The sequence below is a fragment of the Chelmon rostratus genome, chromosome 20 (assembly GCF_017976325.1).
Source record: "Chelmon rostratus isolate fCheRos1 chromosome 20, fCheRos1.pri, whole genome shotgun sequence".
Taxonomy (NCBI): domain Eukaryota; kingdom Metazoa; phylum Chordata; class Actinopteri; order Chaetodontiformes; family Chaetodontidae; genus Chelmon; species Chelmon rostratus.
This window is the reverse complement of record NC_055677.1, coordinates 5,303,749-5,322,805: the sequence shown is the minus strand read 5'-3', so window position 1 is coordinate 5,322,805 and position 19,057 is coordinate 5,303,749. Positions and strand designations below refer to the sequence as shown.

General features: G+C 41.4%; 4 protein-coding genes across 8 annotated transcripts in view; all 4 read left to right on the top strand.

Moving 5' to 3' along the window:
* Positions 1–4,197, top strand: part of LOC121623681 (rho GTPase-activating protein 21) — an 84,467-nt gene extending 80,270 nt beyond the window's left edge. For all 5 annotated transcript variants that reach the window (XM_041961054.1, XM_041961051.1, XM_041961050.1 and 2 more), the window contains one exon: positions 1,452–4,197. In XM_041961054.1, the coding sequence (XP_041816988.1) occupies positions 1,452–3,128 (1,677 nt within the window). In that variant the 3' untranslated portion in view covers positions 3,129–4,197. The remainder of the gene's footprint in view (positions 1–1,451) is intronic.
* Positions 4,198–6,225: 2,028 nt separating this feature from the next.
* On the top strand, positions 6,226–10,602 carry apodb (apolipoprotein Db). Its single transcript, XM_041961465.1, has 5 exons — positions 6,226–6,343; positions 7,636–7,751; positions 7,831–7,952; positions 8,190–8,275; positions 9,771–10,602. The coding sequence occupies exons 2-5, from the start codon at positions 7,641–7,643 to the stop codon at positions 10,001–10,003; spliced, it is 552 nt and encodes a 183-aa protein (XP_041817399.1). The 5' UTR covers positions 6,226–6,343; positions 7,636–7,640; the 3' UTR covers positions 10,004–10,602.
* Positions 10,603–11,415: 813 nt separating this feature from the next.
* Positions 11,416–12,895, top strand: otos (otospiralin). Its single transcript, XM_041961867.1, has 4 exons — positions 11,416–11,460; positions 11,658–11,724; positions 12,185–12,208; positions 12,486–12,895. Exons 2-4 carry the CDS (start codon positions 11,667–11,669, stop codon positions 12,671–12,673), a joined length of 270 nt encoding a protein of 89 aa, XP_041817801.1. The 5' UTR covers positions 11,416–11,460; positions 11,658–11,666; the 3' UTR covers positions 12,674–12,895.
* Positions 12,896–13,130: 235 nt separating this feature from the next.
* On the top strand, positions 13,131–17,576 carry cops9 (COP9 signalosome subunit 9). Its single transcript, XM_041961698.1, has 3 exons — positions 13,131–13,277; positions 14,566–14,634; positions 17,400–17,576. The coding sequence occupies exons 1-3, from the start codon at positions 13,211–13,213 to the stop codon at positions 17,435–17,437; spliced, it is 174 nt and encodes a 57-aa protein (XP_041817632.1). The 5' UTR covers positions 13,131–13,210; the 3' UTR covers positions 17,438–17,576.
* The last annotated feature ends 1,481 nt before the right edge of the window (positions 17,577–19,057 follow it).

The window sequence follows — 19,057 nt, the reverse complement described above, 5'->3', positions numbered from 1 at the left end:
GAGCTAGCAAGCTAATGAGTACATGCAAAGCTGAATACGTTACTCATGCTATGGTGGATAAAAACAGCGTGTAGAGATTAACCAAGAGGGTTTTTGTTTGGTTCCCGTTGAGTTTAAATGAAGCGTGTAGTACGATGAGCTGTGAGTTAAAATGACAGTTTTTGTTAATGGAGTCTGGTGGCTTTGAGAAGACTGATAGAACAGCTGTTTCTAGTTAGGATGGGGGTGTAGCTGACACGCCTGTTTGTTTCTTTGTTGGTTTGCTAGAGGTAGTGAATGTCATATATAGATCCTTTAAGAATCCCAGATCCAATTACAAACATACTTTGTCAGCTTTCATCTTGGACAGCCCAAAATCTTCACATGAAATGACTCAGGAAACACTGACCAACGCTACATTTCAAGCACCATTTTGTAGATTTTGCAATTTTGCTCTGTCTGTTTTGCAGATTTCTGTGTTGCCTTTGTCTCTATTTATGTCTTAATGCGATAATTCACCAGCCGACATCAGACAATTTAACGTCATAGAGCACAACACAGATAAACGCATGCAATGAACTTGCCGTTATTGGGGTATTTACTCATGGACCTCTGTGTCAAAAGTTTTAATTGGAGCTACTTTCCACTGAAGATATAGTCCCAATGAAAACTGCTGACAGTTCGGTCGATCTTCCAGAGTAACCAGGACTCTGATTCTGCGACAAAATGTCGCTGTTGAACTTTTAAGATTTAAAAAAAATAATAAATAAAATTTCAACAGTGTGAGCATCACAAATGATACTTGATTCACATCCAGAGTATCAGGGTGGAAGCAGGAATATCAGAGATGGATACACAAAACTGAAATAAAACTAACACTATCCGCATGGACGGTGCCACCAGAGCTTAGTAAGAAAATGTGCTTTTTTTATAATTTGGGTGAATTGACCCTTTAACATTAAGCAATGAGTCGTCTGTCAGTTCTGCCAGACAAAGCTGACTGTACGTCCAGTGAGCCAGAGCCTCCTTTCATGGGATTTCTGCTTCATGACACACAGAACTTAATACTTGCAGCTGAGCAGCTCAGGATTACGCAGTAGCTTCTCATGAGATAGAGAAGTCATTCAGATTGTGTCATCAGCAGAAGCAGGTGCTTCCATCACTGCGCTGTGGCTGCTTCCCTTCAGCTCAGGCTTGTGCAGGGATGCTTCAGTTCATGCTGTGCTGCTGCTTCTGCTTTAAGGCTGGCATGGAAACAACAGTGTGCTCCCTGTTAATGACACCTGTTAATGTTCCTCTCTCTGTCCACTTCTCTGTATTTGTGGTGCATCACGGGAGCAGGTGGAGTACAGGTTTAAGCCTCCAGGCAGGGGTGAAGGGTTTTTGTTCCCTCCTTGTGTTTCTCAGCATCAGAAATACTCATTTTGGTGTCCTCCCGCTCTCTCTGTCTCCTCGTCTTTCGTTGCCTGCAGGGTTCCTGGGGCTCAGGGAAGGACCAGTGCAGCCGAGAGCTCCTGGTCTCCTCCATCTTTGCTGCAGCCAGCCGCAAAAGAAAGAAGTCAAAGGAGAAGCCGCAGCCTAGCAGCTCAGACGACGATCTGGATGCTGTGTTCCCCAAGAAGGAAATCCCTGGCCAGAAGCCGAACCACCACGGCCTCCAGACTGAGGTGCAGAGCGAGAGTCGCCCAAGCCCCAACGCAAAACCCAACGCAAAGCAGCCAGCACGAGCAGACGAGAGGAAAGAGAACGGGAGAACTGTGGAGCTCACACCTAAAGCCAAGAGGGAGCATAGAAACTCCTTGTTCCTGAAGGAGAATACTCCACCCAGACACCCCTCACCTTCCCCCTCCCCCTCCCCAAATATCTCTGGCTACAGAGCAGCCCCTCAGGGGAAGTCCTCCTCGTCAGATCCTCCATCCCAGCTTGATGAAAACACCTCAGACCTCGGGACCATGAGCTCCGGAGCGTCGGTCCCGCGGTCAAGACCGAAAAAGTGGACTTCAGGAGTCTCCGCTGAGCTCCCTGCAGGAGCGTGTGTCGGACTGGTCGCAGGTCCGGGGGCGTCCGCCGGTGCAGAGGTGAGCTCCATCACCTCAGACTACTCCACCACTTCCTCCATCACGTTCCTGACAGGAGCGGAGTCCAGCGCCCTCAGTCCAGAGCTGCAGGGCGGGGAGGAGGCAGACGACGAACGCAGCGAGCTCATCAGTGAGGGGCGACCCATGGAGACGGACAGTGAAAGCGACTTCCCGGTTTTTGCACCGGGCGGTGGCAGCAGCCAGTCTACACCCTGCCCAGAGCAGAGTCTGGAAAAGAGCGAACCAAGGGGAGGTGGTGCAGCTGAGGGGAGCACCACACCAAAACTGGAAGCCCGGCGCCTTTTCCCGTCACACAGGATGATTGAGTGCGACACCCTGTCCAGAAGGTGGTCTCTAAGGCAGAAAACAGACAGTGAATCATCAGTGGAGGGCGTAGCTGGGAGCGGGGAGCGTAGTGAGGGCAGGGCGGAGTCTTCCACGCGGCTCTCTCGAGTCCTGGAGGTGATGAAGAAAGGCCGGTCCACAAGCAGCCTCAGCTCGTCCTCACGCAGCGAGTCGGAGCGTCCCGAACCAGCCTGGCACCTTAAGATCACCGAGCGGCTCAAATTCAGGTTGCGCACATCTGCTGATGATATGTTCACCCAGAAGAACCGAACCCCAGATGCTCGGGGGAAGAAGAAGAACATCCGCCGGAGGCACACCATGGGCGGGCAGAGAGACTTTGCAGAGCTGGCGGTCATCAACGACTGGAGGGAGCAAGGCGGCGTGGACCAGGCGGCCGAGCTCTCAGCTCTGGACCGCCTCAAGCCCAGATGTTCCTCTCAGGACTTCTCCATCCGGGACTGGATCGCCAGAGAGAGGTGCAGAGGCTCCGATTCCAGCGTTGAGGTCGCGCCCAAAGCCGTCCCCGAGGATGATCGTCCAGACGCCCAGGACGCCGCTCCTGAAAGACCTCCTCCGCCTGCGTCCCCGGGCGCACAGCCGCTATCGGGGGAACACGTCAACGGCAGCGGGCTGCAAGGCAAGAAAAGCAGCCTCGGGGCCGACGCTCACCCACACAAACTGTCTGGAGCACAAGTGGTCCGCTCACGGTTCTACCAGTATCTGTGAAACAGCACGGGAGGTCTCATCTAGGGATTAAAACAAAAACAGAATGAATGCGTAAATGTGCGAATGTGGGTATTTTAGCTGAGGTTACTGCACAATATTTTTTCTACAAAGTATACTTTATGTAATCTACTGTACATACTGTGTATAGGCTTACGTGATTGTTACTGGAATAATGCTGAAGAGATGTTTATGTGTAATTCCACTGACTTGTTGGCCATACTGGAACAGACGTGGAAAAAAACTCGGACTTCCTCCTGCAAGATCGAACCGTACGTAATGCAAGAATGTGACTTTGCTGTTGATGTGTGGTGTTAACGGGACAGAAATGGACTGGACTGCAGGAGGAAGCCTTTTTAAAGGAATCGCGGTTCAGTTCTTCCTGTTATAAGCGGTATGAAGAATGTATTACTCCTATGGACTAACACTAGTTGCTTGTGACAATATTGTCATCTTCAAAACAACATGTAAGTGTGTTTTTATTTTTTGCCTGTACTTGAAGTAAGTGGATGTAACTGAGGGCTGCGTTCTGAGCTGGGTGCTGTGGGAAGTTTGTTTTTTCACAGCACAGTCACAACAGCCAGATATTAGCTTGAGGGACTGGAGGATTATTATAGTTTTATCAAATAAAGACTGAAAAGAAACAGTAAAGAAATGCTGTTACTATAGTATGTAATGCTTGGTACAGTAGTTTTTATTTCCAAACTATGTCCAGTTATAGTCCAAAAAGTAAGTTTTTACATATGTGCAAAAAAAAAGTGCCTCTTTTTTTCCTTTTTTTAAAAACTGTTTTTACCAACAGTTGTCAAGACAAAATAAAATTTTAAAACATTTTTAGGAGAGAATAACCTCACAGGCATTCCAGAGTTTTTTGTTTTGTGGTCTTTCCTGTTTTTAGTTAAACCTAAAGCGACATCAAAGCATTCAAATTCACGTCGTTTCACTACAGTTTGACTTCTTTCTTTCCCCCGTCTGTATTTTTCATGTGCAGTAAAATGCATGGGCGCTTGAAACCTGGGAGTAAACAAAAAAACAAAACAAAAAAAAACCCCCAACACACTTTAAAACTGCATGAGACAATGTTTTCTGAACAGTGAACATCTCGCCTGTGTACAGCAGAACATGGGTGCAATGCCCTCCCTCAACAAACACTGGAAATAAATAATCTTTATTAGAGCCTCGTGTCTGTTTGGTGTCGTTGTTTTATACCCTTGAAACATTTGGGAAGAATAAAAGACATCTTGATCTTTGCCAAATTGACGACATATTTATGTCCATCCTTTCTATGTTTACTGAAGAGGTCACATTGATTTGGTGAAAGGAGCCTGTTGCTCACTTTCCATGAATAGAAAAGTAAATGCGCAAATAAGATAATAATTGGGGTAAACGTGTGACTCAGGGCTGCTTGTCACGTCATTTTCAAAGATGAGTATGACCTGATGTGCTCATGTAAATAATATTATAAATAAAATCGAATACAAATCTCAAAGTGCACAGTACAGGCAACAATAACAATAAAGAATGAAATAGCACTTTCAGTGTAGTATTAGCTGAAAGATGAAGTATTTTTTGTGTCCTTGCTACTTGTGACATCGATCCCTTTGAAAAACAACAAAATCCACCCAATCCATGTCTGTCTTAAAGGGTTTAGAGCAATAATAATGCAGAATTCCAGGTAGTGTAAATGTAAATTATGTAAACGATCATACATTTGACAAGTTTTTTGTTGGATTTCTTAAACATATATTACTCCTATATAGATTAACCTTTTCCTAACATAACTAATGTAAAATAACGGACACAAGGAGAGGTTATTTTCTATAAATGCCTGTGTGTTTGTCAAGCTGCAGACCTCTCACTGTGAAGTTTGCCCTCTGGTGAATTTAAACACATCTCCACTTGAATCCTTGGCTGTGACTATCAGCTGTGGAAAAACACAAAACTTCCAAGAGATGTGAGATTCTGTTTCCAATCAGTGTGTGAGGCTAAATGGCTGGGGTGTAGCCAGGTTCTTGTCACTGGCTCATGGTCTGCTGACAGTATTTTGCACCTCTTACAGAAGAAAAGTAAACTGAGGTCGACATCAGAACGAAGGCGGTTGGATGCTAAATGAGAGCAGATGAATGTATGAATCAGCCTCCATGTGTCAGCAGGGCTGAGGACACTGAGGTCTTGTCCTGGCTGTCGTTTCTGGGAATGTGGAGGTTTAACGACCAGAGATTGAGACTGTAAAGAGGATTCTGACATTTAACTGGATCTATCTATAGGGAAATTAAATAGAGTTACATTACAGCAGTTAGCTCAACCTACTGGGAGGTGAAATTTACAGAAAACATGATTCGTCAGTTCAATTTAATGTATGAGAAAAAATACATTTAGTATTTCTACGTGCCTGCTTGCCCAGTGACAGCGAAAAGATTAAGACTTTTTATTTATGTATTTATTTACAGGGGGCAGCACTCCTGCATTATTCAGCATGTTTAAGTTAATTCTGTATTTATAGATTTTCTCTTACTCTGGCGCCATCTGGTGGTATCATCAAGAATAACACTGGTGTACAGCAATGCACTCCAGCTATTAGAATAAACTTCATTTATAACGCAGCATTTAAAGCAGTGTTAGAGTAGAAAAGCTAAATAAAAACAATTATAGAAAATCCAGCAAATAAAAGTACAGAGAATGGCAGAATAAAATGCCCGAATTATAGTAAAATAACATTTTTTAAAAAGCAAATTAAAATAAAATAAATAAAACATGGTGGGACTACACATAGTGGAAAACGTTGGCGTGGAAAAGTTTTCCTTATCAGATTACTAACAGAACGATGTAAACTTATTTCAGTAAATAATTTAAAAGCTGCTATAAACGCGTAAAAGCCCACGTATAGACGTTGTGAATAAATATACAGTATAAATAAAATAAAACTTTGTCCTGATGAAACTCTGTAATGAAGATTTGCTTCAAAATAAAAAAATGTGGGAAGCGAATGAGTGAAATATTTACCTCCTCTCACAGCGCCTGCATTGTCACAATGTGGGAATGTGCGCGTGATGACAATTGCGCTTAACGACCAGCCTCGTGCTGTGGAAGTGACGTAACGTGAAGGTGTACTCACGGTCTGTCCGAAGAGCTCGAGACAGTTTTCATCATCAGCTGCAGCAAGCTGGAGCGTCAGACCTCCACCTGGCATCTGCACACCTGGCATCTGCACACCTGAGGTAAGAGACGTTCAGTGTGAGGCTGAGTTATACTAACATTAACAAGAGGAGGTTTTTAATTAACGCTCCGTCTAAAACACTGATTATATTCTGTAGAGTTCGTTTTCCTCTTGCGTTTTTATCCTCTGCGGTCCTGAATTAGTATTTCACTATAATATTTCACAACTGCAGCTTTAATTCGCGGCTGAAATCGCCTGAGAAACTTAAATATGCAGCGTTTAGTTTTTCTTATATATTCGTATCTCAGCCGCCTATTGGCCAGTTTCAAGCTCTTACATGAAACCAGAGGAACAGGTGTGGCGACATGTGATGTTGCGTGAAAAGAGACAAAACAAAAGAAGTCTCAGCCGTCCTCTGACACTCTTATCATATTTCATGAGACCATGAACTCCCAGTCGAGCATTTCAGGTGTCTGTGGGGAACAACAGAAGGTAAGATCTGAATACTTTCAGGTGTGTAAAGCCAAGACAACACCCTCCGTAGACCGGAAGGGTTCTGGGTTCAGTTTAACCCTTAAATATCAAATTACCATACCTAGAAACACACACACACACACAGCTACACTTATATAGCTTTATATTATTTCCAGCCCTATTTGGTACTAATCCAAAATAAAACTGCATATAATGGGAATCAGACCATTAAAAACAAAGTTTAGATTATCAGTAGCTTTACCAGTTTAAATTAGCATCAACCAGTGTTGTTGTCAGCGTTGTCTCACATCATTTTCATTCTTATCAAACCATCCAGAGAGCATGGTTGGATGGCAATTGCTTCTTGTCAAAAACTAGTGCCTACATTACCCACAATGCAACACGACCACCGACAGTTCAGTCTAAGATTCATGTTTTGTGCCAGTAGCGGCAAGTGTAGCCTCGAGCTGCTAGCCTCAAACAGAGACAATATTACGACGTCAATAAAACTGTATTGATCCTCAGGGGAAATTCACAAGCTACTCAGCAATATATAAAGTAATGTATGTATGAAATATATGTAAATAATTAACAATTAGCTCCACCTTTACCAACTGCAATATTAAAGTAATGCACACATTAATGCATCAATAATTCAATAATTTAGATTGTGAAATGACTGCATAGTGAGCACTTTTACTTTCAGTACATTAAGTATATTTTGATGCTAATAGTGTTTTAAATGCAGGACTTTTACTTGTTAGAGAGTATTTTCTACATCCATCGTACTTCTCTGAGTACTTCTTCCTCTGTGCAGCAGTGCTCCTCAGACCTGAACTTGAGCTCCCCTTTAACTAAATCTTCCCTCCTCTCCTGAAGGAACAATGTCTGCTGCCTACCTTCTCCTCCTGCTGGTCCCTCTGGTGTCAGCACAGACCTATCACTGGGGTCCCTGTCCCACTCCGATGGTGCAGCCCAACTTCAACCTTCAGCAGGTAAACACACATAAAAACGTTCATTCATACACACTGTGCACTGACCTGCACTGAACTGATGGAGCCTTTCCGTTAACAGTATCTGGGCAGGTGGTATGAGATTGAGAAGCTCCCGGCTTCCTTCGAGAGAGGAAAGTGCATCGAGGCCAACTACGCCGTAAGGAAAGACGGTACCATCCAGGTGCTGAACTCTCAGTTCTAGTGAGTACTGATGATAAGAGTAACGATACCTTTCGAGCAAAGACATGCAGATCACGGTGCTTCACAACGAAGAAATCACATGAAACACAGACTGAACATGAAATCAGGGAGAAAACTGAAATAAGATGGAAAACATCTACTTATTGTTCCTCACTTGAATATTTAGCAGCCAGCTCGGCTTTGGTACATCCCTCATATTACTTCAATAAAGCAAAAATGTGATTGTTTCTTTCTTAGTAAAGACAAGGTGAGGGTAGCAGAAGGGACAGCAGTGATTCAGGACCTAAGAGAACCTGCCAAACTTGGAGTCAGCTTCTCGTATTGTAAGTACTCTTCTTCATCCTTATACTCTTCCTAATTTTTGTTTCTATCTTCTTTGCCATCTTTTTGTAGTATTGTCTTGCTTTTTACTGTTAGAAGTCAAGCGCTAATCATATTATTAAAATCATTATATAGTTCCTTATAAAACTGTATTGGAGTAACTACTTAATTCGCAGACTTTCCACTCATCACTGAGGACACATACCTTGTGAATGACGATATATCAGCTGACACATGATGCAGGAGCCTCACTGGATTTGTAACATCAGTGACAAAGAACCAGTCTGTCCGTCTGTGAATTATCTATTCTGGTGTAACTAGTCATCAGTAGATGTTTATGTCCTGTTTCAGCTGACTTGAGCATTACAACGAGTACAAGTTCAAGTCTGACCCCTCAGCCAGGACTTCTAGTGTGATCCACAGTGAATGAAGATGTTAAGATTTTAAAACTTGGATTGCCCAGTTTATTTCGAGTCATGCTAGCAGTGTGGTTGTAGGGATAGCAATGTTGGCTGGTTAACTTCGGTCCAAACAATAAAAATCTCACCAACTATTGAAGGGATTGGCATGACATTTGGTACAGATATCCATAATTCCTAGAGGATGAGTCCTAATGACCTTAGTGATCCTCTGACTCTTCACTTTGCTCTGCCATAAGGTTCACATTTGTGTTTTAGAGTGAAATGTCTCAACTATTGGATGGGTTGCCATGAAATTCGATGTTACAGACATTTATGTTCCCCTCAGGATAAACTGTAATAACTTTTGCTTCACTTTTATTTAAAACTAGGCCAGGTAATGTAGGCTAGAACAGAGACAAAATGGGATGCTTTTGCTGGTTTCTATGTTATCGACCCCTGCTTTAAGTGCCTTCCTCAGACCAGAATTTCAGTTTGTACAGTACTTTGGTTTTTGACCAAATGCCTGCAAAACCAGTGCCATTCCCATCAGTCACAGCTTTACTTTGTGTTTAGTGCTAACTGGCAAATGTTAGCAAGCTATCATGCTAAACTGAGATGGTGAGCATGATACGCATTGGCAGTGGCATGTTAGCACACTGACATTGACATGTAGCTAGCATGGCTACAGACTCTTAGTCTTGTGTATTTAGATACTGTTCATCAGTATGCAGATGATACCTACACTTATTTAAGCGATGATATGAACGGAAATGTTTTGAAGCACACTGGACCATTATTCCCATAATTTGTCTAGCTTTTTAAAAATCTGTTAGTTTTGAAAACAACCTCAGCCTGGGTCTCCATGCACTGCTCAACAGTTGAGAAAGTGTGCAAACTCAGACTACAGCCACTCAATGATTAGACATTTTGGGGGAAAAAAACTCATGATTCTATTCAAATGCTCATGTTATATTATTTAAATTCACTTTACTTGTTAAGTTTTAAGTTTTAATTGGAATCTGGCTTTGATGCCTCTATCATACAGTTCATCATGATCATCATCTCCCTCTCATGTCTTTCTTGCCTTTGCTCCCAGTTACCCCCTACAGCCCCTACTGGATTCTCACCACTGACTACACCAGCCTGTCCGTTGTGTACTCTTGCACGGACATCCTCCGCTTGTTCCATGTCGACTACGCCTGGATCCTCAGCCGGTCGCGCTTCCTGCCTCCAGAGACCGTGCGGTACGCCAAAGAGCTGATGATCAATGAAGGAATCGACCTGTTCAGGATGAAGGCAACAGATCAGACAGGCTGCAAGGATAACTAGGGATTCATGGAGGCTTCCACTCACTGCTGTAACCAGTCACAGCACTCGGATGAGGCAGGGCTGAATATCAACATGACCGTGTGGTTAATCGTCATATTATCACACACACTGGACTTCACTGCTAATACCAAGTTACAATAAATGCAGTGTGGATTTTATCTGCATCTCACTTTTTCTGCCTTTCAATTTTTTTAATCATTGATATGACATAATTTGAGTAAAACATTACCTTGTGAAATTCAACTTTGCAATTCAAACAGCCGTTGTATTGCAATTATTGAAGTATTTGCTTCAATTTGCATTTGGTCAAGCACCATCCTCATGTTGTTCTTCATACCTGTGATAAGAACTAGTTGTGCTGTGTAACAGATATGAAAACATTTAAAGATCTTTTTAAAATATATTTTTTATATTTTAATTCTGTAGTAACTGCTCAGTACCTACAACACCAATGTTCAATGAACTTACTCATTTTTCATTGTGGATGTGTTGTACTTTGTTATTCTAGGACAACGTTATATAACATGAACAAGCATATTTTTGGTGATGGCAAAAAACACGAGGGTGAGTTCTATGTTTATTAAAGCTGTATTCATTAAGCGGGTGTTTGGTCATTCATCTGGTGGGCTTTGTACTGACTCCAACAAGAGTACAACAGTAAGATGAAGAATCAAGTATTTTCTGCCCAAAGTGAGAAGATACCGAAAGGTTCCTCAGGTGTGGTTACTGAAGGGAGGAAAAACGTTACACTGGATTATAATGTAGGCAGTAAAATATGGGATCTAATAAATAGAGGCACTTGTACTTGAGTCTTTTCTTTTCATGCAACCTTTGTACTCATACTTCGCTACATTTCACAAGGAAATATTGTACTTTTTACTACAATTACTTGATAGATTAATCATTAAATACTTAATAAATGAAGATTTGTGCACACAAAACATATGAAGATCTTAAAAAACTCACAACCACTTAAGATATATTTTACGACCCTTTGGACTAACCCCTAAATTGGGCTCTACTGGACTAAACTACAGAACTTCACTGTGTGAGGTAGTTAAAACTGGAGCTAGTTTGACAAAGAGCGGAAAAGTCGTTGTACTGCTCTGTTAGTGAAACAGAGTCTGAGCACAAAATTGGCAAAGAGTTGGAATAAAATTATGGAAATCAAGCTATATAATGTAATACTGACAAATATACACTAACAAATTAATTATCAGCTAAGTGCTAATCCATGTAACATCAGTGGTTAGAGGGCACTATATGTTTATTCCACCTGGAAATATCAAGGAAGGGTTTCTCTGTAAATGCAGTCTAATCTGGGCATGGCTTGAATGTGTGTGTGTGTGTGTGTGCACAGTGGAGGTCTAGTAGCTCTTCCTCTGCTGAGCCCCTCACACCACAGACCACAGTGGACCAGCAGCATCTCTCTGCACGCCGTCACAAGCCACCTACAGGTAAACATCTGCCAAAATCTCAGCTACCTTAATATCAATTTACTCTCACTACATCATAATGAAATGCCAGAAGAGAGTGACTTTTTTTAGGAATGAGTAAAGTCTCCATGTTTATGCAATGTGTGATCCCTGATAGACTGAGAGATAGATAGACTGGGTTAATATCTGGAGCATCACAGGCGTTTCTGTTCATTTAGGAGGGCAAGATGAAGCTGTTGGTCTTGCTCAGTGTTCTCCTCTGCCTTTTTGCCTGTCAGCTCAGTGGTGAGTCTCTTTTTTCACTCTATAAATTATACTTCCGTTTTAATAATCTCTTGAAGGCAACAGTTGGCATGTCGTAGCACAAGTTTAGTCTGTTTGTTCAGTAAAAATGTGCAGCGGTGAAGTAACGACACAGTTTGATAAATGCATGCACTAATTCTTATTAAATATGAATCATGAATGTGTGATTCGCCCACATGTGAATGTGTTGCATCTACAGCAGAGCATTTGTTTTTGGTGACTGCATGTGAACAAAGACGACTCTGTCCAATGAGGACATCTCTATGCTTCAGACTGCGTGTGTGTGTGAACTGGTCAGCAATAATATTTGAGGAGGGAGCAGGTATCCTGCAGCCCTCTGGGAGAAAGTTCACTTTTCCGCACTTGAATCCCGTCTTTGTATTTGGGAAGCCTTGGAATGCTTGGGAATGTTAATTTCTTCTTCTCTCTCTCCTCCTCACAGAGGCCAGAGTCATCCCAGAAGGAGGTACTGTATATAAATAACGTTCCTTCTCTCCTTTTAGATGCCCTCATATTTTGCAACCAACACAAATACCTCAGAGTTGCAGTTTTCCATCTTTGCACTTCCTCTTCTGTTCTATTTAATTCAACTTGAAATTCAAAAATGAATCAGCTTTGTCTTTGTTCTGTACTGAAGTGAACACATTTTAGTAGTGGTGGAATCTGAGTACATTTACTCAAGTACAGTATTTAAAAAAAAATTTGAGGTACCTCTCCTTCCCTGACCTGCTGTGTGTCTTTAGTGCCGTATGATGAACCACCAGCTGTTCCCTACTGGCCCTACTCCACCTCTGACTTCTGGAACTACATTGAATACTTCAGATCCATCGGCGCCTACAACCACATCAACGAGATGGCCCGGGCCTTCTTTGCCCACCAGCACCTCGGAGACACCCTAGGATATGAGACCAACGCAGGGCATGAACACTGAGAGGGGAGCTGGAGGGAGCTGTAGAGATATCCTGAGAAAGCATTTTTTCAAAAAAGATGATGAGGATGTTAAATGTGGTGAAGGAGAGGCATAGCATAGCATAACAAGAATAATACTGTTTGTAGTGTAGCCATACATATAGAAAACAAATGCAGAGTATGTAGCCCTTCTGTAGGACTGAATAACATATATACATATATATGTAATGTGCAGTGAATAAAACATTTTCCAAATATGTAAGGATGTCTATAAAATGATTTTTCTCTTTGGGACACTGTTGAACTACTGAACACGACTGATATGACAAGGCAAACTATTTTGATGACTAATATTACTAAAATGTATTTCCTTAAAACTGCTTCTGTTCTGCTATATTCAGTCTTTCTATCGGAGCTAAAACGCGGACCAAATGAGATCGCAAGTGGAGGCAGCCGAGCACATTTTAGTGATGCACACAGTTGTTTTGTTTTTGTGTGCTGATAAACCGGTCGAGCTAGCTACGAACGACATCTTTTACACTGCTGAACTGAAAACATAATGAAACCCGCGGTGGATGAGATGTTTCCTGAAGGAGCTGGACCGTACGTGGATCTGGACGAGGCAGGTTAACACATTTGAAGCGAAAATACCAACGTAATCGCTCCAAAAAACTGGCTAATGCTAACTAGCTCAGTAACGTTAGAGTTACGTTAGTCTTATAAAAATAAAGCTTAGATAAAGTCGATGTGCAGCCTTTCCTATATATACATATATAATACAACGTTCAGTTCATGAACTACATGCGGTTCAGGTGTTGTGTTTAAGTCTGTATTCCCTTCTCTGAGCCTGAACAAACCTTAACCTATTAATACTCAGGTGGAATCGCCTGGAAAACTATTTATACTCTATGCTTTATTATAAACCATTAATTAATCAATCAATATTGGGTTAGACGGTGTGTTTTCTCTCATTAGACTTTTTAAACAGGGCTAGCATGATACTGTTAGGGTTGTTTGTTCATATTAAACTTGAATATACGGCGCTACTTTTAAACACTTGAAGTACTCAGCTCATTTTCAAGTAAAATAAGCAATACCATAGTCTAGAAATACACTGATACACAAGAACAAGCGTTTTCAGCGTCAAAATGTACCAAAACTAAAAATTCGTCATCACGCAGAATTATTTAATTATTGCATTATAATTGTTGATAGACTATTGTTCGTACCACATTAATGTTGCAGCTCATTTGAATACTTTATATACTGCTGTATATATACAATTATACAGTACTTGAGTAAATATACTTCATTTCTTTCCACCACTGCTGTTTTTTTTTTTTTTTTTTTTTTACATTACAGGATTATAAATTAATTACAGGATAGTAACAGTTCTTTCTGTACAATACAATGAGTATCACAGAAGCATCACAGCCTTTAAATATATGTATGTATGTGTGCGTGTGGGTAAAAAGAATACAGCTACTTCTGAATGCTGCTTTTGAGAGTGTACAAAAAAAGCTCTGGTATGTGCAAGACCAAGATGTCAAGATCTGCATTTTTAAGAGTACATCGATGTAAGAAAAATGTAAACATGTCTTTGTATGTAACATTAACCCTGCAGATCTGTGCACAAAAAAAAAAAAGATATTTTGCAGAAATGATTGTCCCATCCTGAGCTTTTTGTACATTAAATCAAACATTTTATTTCTACGGGCTGAGCTGGCCTTCAGTAATCCCATTAAAAGGAAACTGTATGATTGAAGCATCAGATTGAAGGGTATTTACTCCTGTATTGTATTATTCTGTAGTAGTAGCCTCTCTGTCCCCTTTTACATTTAATGTAAAGTTGTGTGTGAGTGTGACCTGCGAATGCCATAAAACATTACTGCATTACTGTGTGTTAACAGGCAGGAGGCAGCAGCGGTCTGCTAATGGACCTGGCAGCCAATGAAAAGGCAGTGCACTCTGATTTCTTTAATGGTAAGTCACAGTCTTTTTTCTAAATGATCAAATGCACACACTGTGTATTTGTTCTTTTAATACAGTAGCAGAATATGTCAGCAGTGCAACAAGGAGGAAGTGTGCAGAGCTGAACACAAAATTAATAATCTTGTTTTATTACTTTTATCCAGTGTGACAGCCAGTCTCAGCAATAATCTTAAATTCCTTGACTTGTATCACAGCTGGAACTAGAATGATCAAATCTGCATGGTGTGACGCATCAAAGAAGCTTCAGTGTACTCATTTGCCTCTTTCAATAGTCAGGTGACACCTGTAAATATACATCCCCGATTCCAAGAAAGTTCTGATGCTGTGTACAACATAAATAAGCACATTGTGATAATTTGCTCATTCTTTTTGACATATACTCAATTGAAAACAGTACAAGGCAATATATTTAATGTTTTTATCTCTTCAACTTCATTGACTTTTGTAAATATCTGCTTGTTCTGAATTTCGGTGAAGCAACACATTTCAAAGTCGGGACAGGAGCAACAAAAAAGCCTGGGAAAGATGTGGAATGTTAAAAAAAACACCTGTTGGGATCATTCCACAGGTAAACAGGTTGATTGGTAACAGGTGATAGTATCATGATTGGGTGTGAACGGGACATCCTCGAAAGGCTCGGCCGTTCACAGCGAGGATGGAGCGAGGTTCAACACTTTGTGAACGCATGATTGTATAAAGGAGATTAATACATAAGATCGGGAACACTTCGTAAAACTGTTGTCATTAAAGGTTAATTAGCAAATGATTACAGTCTGGCCAACTTTTTTTGGAATCAGGGTTGTCAAAACTGGTTCACACACATATACTTCCTTTAGAGAAACCTGATCATTTGGCCACGTTGAGCTTTCTTTTTAAGTCAAACTGAACAACACTAAGCGGAAACACATGACTGAACTGTTCAAACAGATGTACACAGTAAAGTAAAAAAGCTCAACATTCAGCAGCATCATATTAGAAGGAAAGTTTCTTATGGAACATAAGAAAAATAAATGCACTTAAAATCTTTGTTCGGTAAGCACATTATTCAGTTTTCTTTTTGGCTTAACCACATCGTCTTCTCAAATCAACCCTCAGAAATCATGTTGTTCCCCTGTAAACGTCAGTTTATGTGCGAGTGGGCACACACAGAGGACGCTCTAAAACACTAACCTAATCTGTTTTCCGTCTTGCAGCGTCGGCTGCAGGCGAAAACAATTTTGGCTCAGCAGCACATGACCTAGAAAGAAAAGAGCTGATTGTTAAAAAGAGGAAAAGAGGAGAGAAGAGGAGGATGGTAAAGTGAGTTTATAGCTGCTGTCAGACTAAAACTCAGCAGGACACATCGCCAGTCAGCTGCTTTACACACACACTCCTTTACTTCGCTCCGGTCGTTCACACTTGAAACTGCCATTCTGTGAATTCTCATGTATAGCACGTCCTAGCTTATGGCACTAACAAGGATTTGACTCCCATGAGGGCCCTTCATGCTAATCATGAATTCACTCTAAGTATTGCAATGCCTGAAATAGATGCAGCTTGTACACACGATTAGAGTACGTAATGTAGTATTCAGTGGCACTAATGGGACTCTAAAGCTTTAGACACTCATCTTTTCATATATGCGCATGTCATGTGCTGAAGTGATCAGGAGAGAGACTTTGCCCTGTAATGTGGCTCAGGAAGCTGTAAGCTGAGGTTGAGGCGTCCTCTGGCCCCGACGTGGACACGACGATGTGATGTTAAGCCGTGTTAAAAGGTCAACTGAACAGTGTGACACGTGGGCAATTGTTGTTAGACCACATGGTGAAAATAAGGTATGTTCATATTTGCAGGGGGTTCTGGGTAGCCAAGGGGCTGTTTGACTTGTAGTCTGTCCCTAATTAGGTGAAACACAGGACTCTCCTGTTCCTGGAAACCCCAGACATGACAGAAAGAGTTTCTCAGGATCAGTGTCCGCTTATAGATTTATGTAAATTTAGTATGTATGAATCAAGTCTACATAAACTACAGCTGCAACCACTTATTTACAATAATAAGAGAGGAAATAGTTATTATCATTGATATTAAAAAAGAGGAGTAAGGGTTTGATAAGTGGGGCTGCAGCTAACAATTCTTTTCATTATTATATAATCTGTCCGTTATTTTCTCCATTGATTGAATAATCCTGAAAAAAACAACAAAATCACAATAAGTCAAAACCCAAAGGAATTCTGTTCAATTTGATAGAAACCAAAGAAATTCTGAACTATCTGAGAAGCTGGAAACTGATTCTTTTGTGTATTTTGCTTGAAAACTGACTTAAAGCACCAGGTAATCTGTAAATTGTTGAACAAATTAATTTATTATCTGATTAATCATTTCAGCTCTAATCATAGCTTGTGATTGCAGTGTGTTCACTGTGTGGACATACAAAGTGTGGAGTCAGCTGGAGTCCTCAGGTTTGATGAATAAAGAAACAGTCTGTGGTCAGTCCCTGTTTGCTGATAGCAGAGCTGTAAATAAATAGTCATTTAAGCCAGCAGAGTCCACATCAGCCTGCTAACTTCTCAAACAGGAGCCTCCCTGGATAAAAGTGCAAACAGCATTTGAGAATCTGGTCTAAACTCTGTAACTAGAATAAAAAACGTCATTATATGTCGCATAATTGGCTGGGAATGAAGGAGCTCTGGGAAACAGCTGGACTAATTTTAACCCTTTTCACCTGCTTTGTCTCTTTTCTTCTGGTCCTGTCTTCTTTCTCTGTGTTCTACCCGCAGACTTTGAGGATCTGTTTGACGACGACGACCTCCAGTGATGACAGCATCTGAACACCTGTACATAAGAAAATGAAACTGGGCTTATTCTGACTACAAGCTCTCTCTTATTTGTACAGCCCCCGTCCTCCTACATGTCACTCACCACCGTACTGAAATAAAGTCTTTTTGTTTTTACAAAAAAAAAGAGCTGTCTCTGTGAACCAGGTGTCTGTGAATTCTGAGAATCCCTCACATTCCAGCTTTAGAGAAAATTATGAGTATGGTTTTGCCGTCGTCGTGTTTGAATCTGCTGCCGGCTGGATTGTAGGTTTGTGGGCTCCGCGAAACACCTGTTAGCAAACGTTAATTACATACGAGATACAGTGTTAACATGACCGCTAAATGTTCAGTTGGGGCATGATGGGACAGGAAAGGGGCTGCAGAAAAATGTGGAAATGGTAAAAAAAAAAAAAATACGGAGCAGATGAAGTAAAATAGCTGGCTGTCGTGTAGAGATGTTGTCAGCCTCACCATTTTCCCTACTTATGACACCTCTGACTTTACATTTAGATTAGAATCACTTCTAATGCGCCTTGACTTGTATGAACTTAAATTTTAGCGTATGATGATTTCCCCTGAGATGATGCATAGTGACATAAACCAGCTGCATGTGCAGGCTTAAAAACATAAAAAAATATTAGATTTTTGAAATGCAGTTTCACCATGCAGGCACATTACAAGTAAAATAAATGTTATGTCTACAGCACTTTTCCTAAAAAGGGTGCTTTACAGCGAGAGAAATCGTAGATAAAAACCTAAACAGCAATCTGCTGATGCACTGCTCTGCAGAGTGAAACCTCGATCCGTGTGTAATTCAAATTTGGCCCAATATCCAGAGATATATGGGTTGTAATATCGAACTCTGACTGTTCTCCAGTTTGATATGATTATAGTTTACTCCAGAACTCGGGTCCATATTTCAGGGATGGGCGGATCTCTGGGGGAGTCTGTAGCCTTCAGGATCTGCGTGATAGAAAAGCATTACTCTCATTCCAGTGTTATTCTCTTTCTGGATTGTCCTGGTTCCTCTATCTGCAGTTGAGCTCAGCAATGCGTGCCTATGGAGTCCCATAAGGTTCGCCTTTAGCCTCTCATGGGTTAACCCTGGAACATCCTCGACTGCTTCGGTGTCCACCATTTATAATGATTTCATCTCTAATGTCAAACCTCTCGGGGTGATGGAACCGTGACCTGGAGGGACAGGGCCTTGAACTTGACTGGGACAATGTTTGATCTAGCATGTATTTCATCCAGAAACCCAGAACATCAGCTCATTCACTCCATACTTAGGTGTAAATTTTCAACACAAAGCTCAGATAGCTCAAACTGGGCTGAATGTAGCCAGAACACTGGCTAAATGTCTTTAAAATATCCTGGATCCTAAACAACCCACTGCCGACAAGAAGACAGTCATGGTTCTGCCCTGAGCCCAGGAAGAGAACAGCCAGGAGAGCTGCATTAACTGATCTCAGATCTGTATACGTATTGCAGGATTTACCACAGAGAGACAGACAGAGGCGATTGTTGAACATCTTGATCCAGAACAGAGCTCTGTGCAGGCCGGTCAAGTTCAACGTAACAAAGAACATTTACTCAAGTACAATTTTGAGGTACTTGTA

Bases quoted from the DNA above. Each gene is read 5' to 3' on its own strand.
- apodb (XM_041961465.1), top strand. From the start codon at position 7,641: ATGTCTGCTGCCTACCTTCTCCTCCTGCTGGTCCCTCTGGTGTCAGCA. The intron at 7,752-7,830 runs GTAAACACACAT...TTCCGTTAACAG, and splicing joins CCAACTTCAACCTTCAGCAG to TATCTGGGCAGGTGGTATGA. The intron at 8,276-9,770 runs GTAAGTACTCTT...CTTTGCTCCCAG, and splicing joins TGGAGTCAGCTTCTCGTATT to TTACCCCCTACAGCCCCTAC.
- otos (XM_041961867.1), top strand. From the start codon at position 11,667: ATGAAGCTGTTGGTCTTGCTCAGTGTTCTCCTCTGCCTTTTTGCCTGT. The intron at 11,725-12,184 runs GTGAGTCTCTTT...TCCTCCTCACAG, and splicing joins TTTTGCCTGTCAGCTCAGTG to AGGCCAGAGTCATCCCAGAA. The intron at 12,209-12,485 runs GTACTGTATATA...GTGTGTCTTTAG, and splicing joins CAGAGTCATCCCAGAAGGAG to TGCCGTATGATGAACCACCA.
- cops9 (XM_041961698.1), top strand. From the start codon at position 13,211: ATGAAACCCGCGGTGGATGAGATGTTTCCTGAAGGAGCTGGACCGTAC. The intron at 13,278-14,565 runs GTTAACACATTT...GTTAACAGGCAG, and splicing joins CGTGGATCTGGACGAGGCAG to GAGGCAGCAGCGGTCTGCTA. The intron at 14,635-17,399 runs GTAAGTCACAGT...TTCTACCCGCAG, and splicing joins GCACTCTGATTTCTTTAATG to ACTTTGAGGATCTGTTTGAC.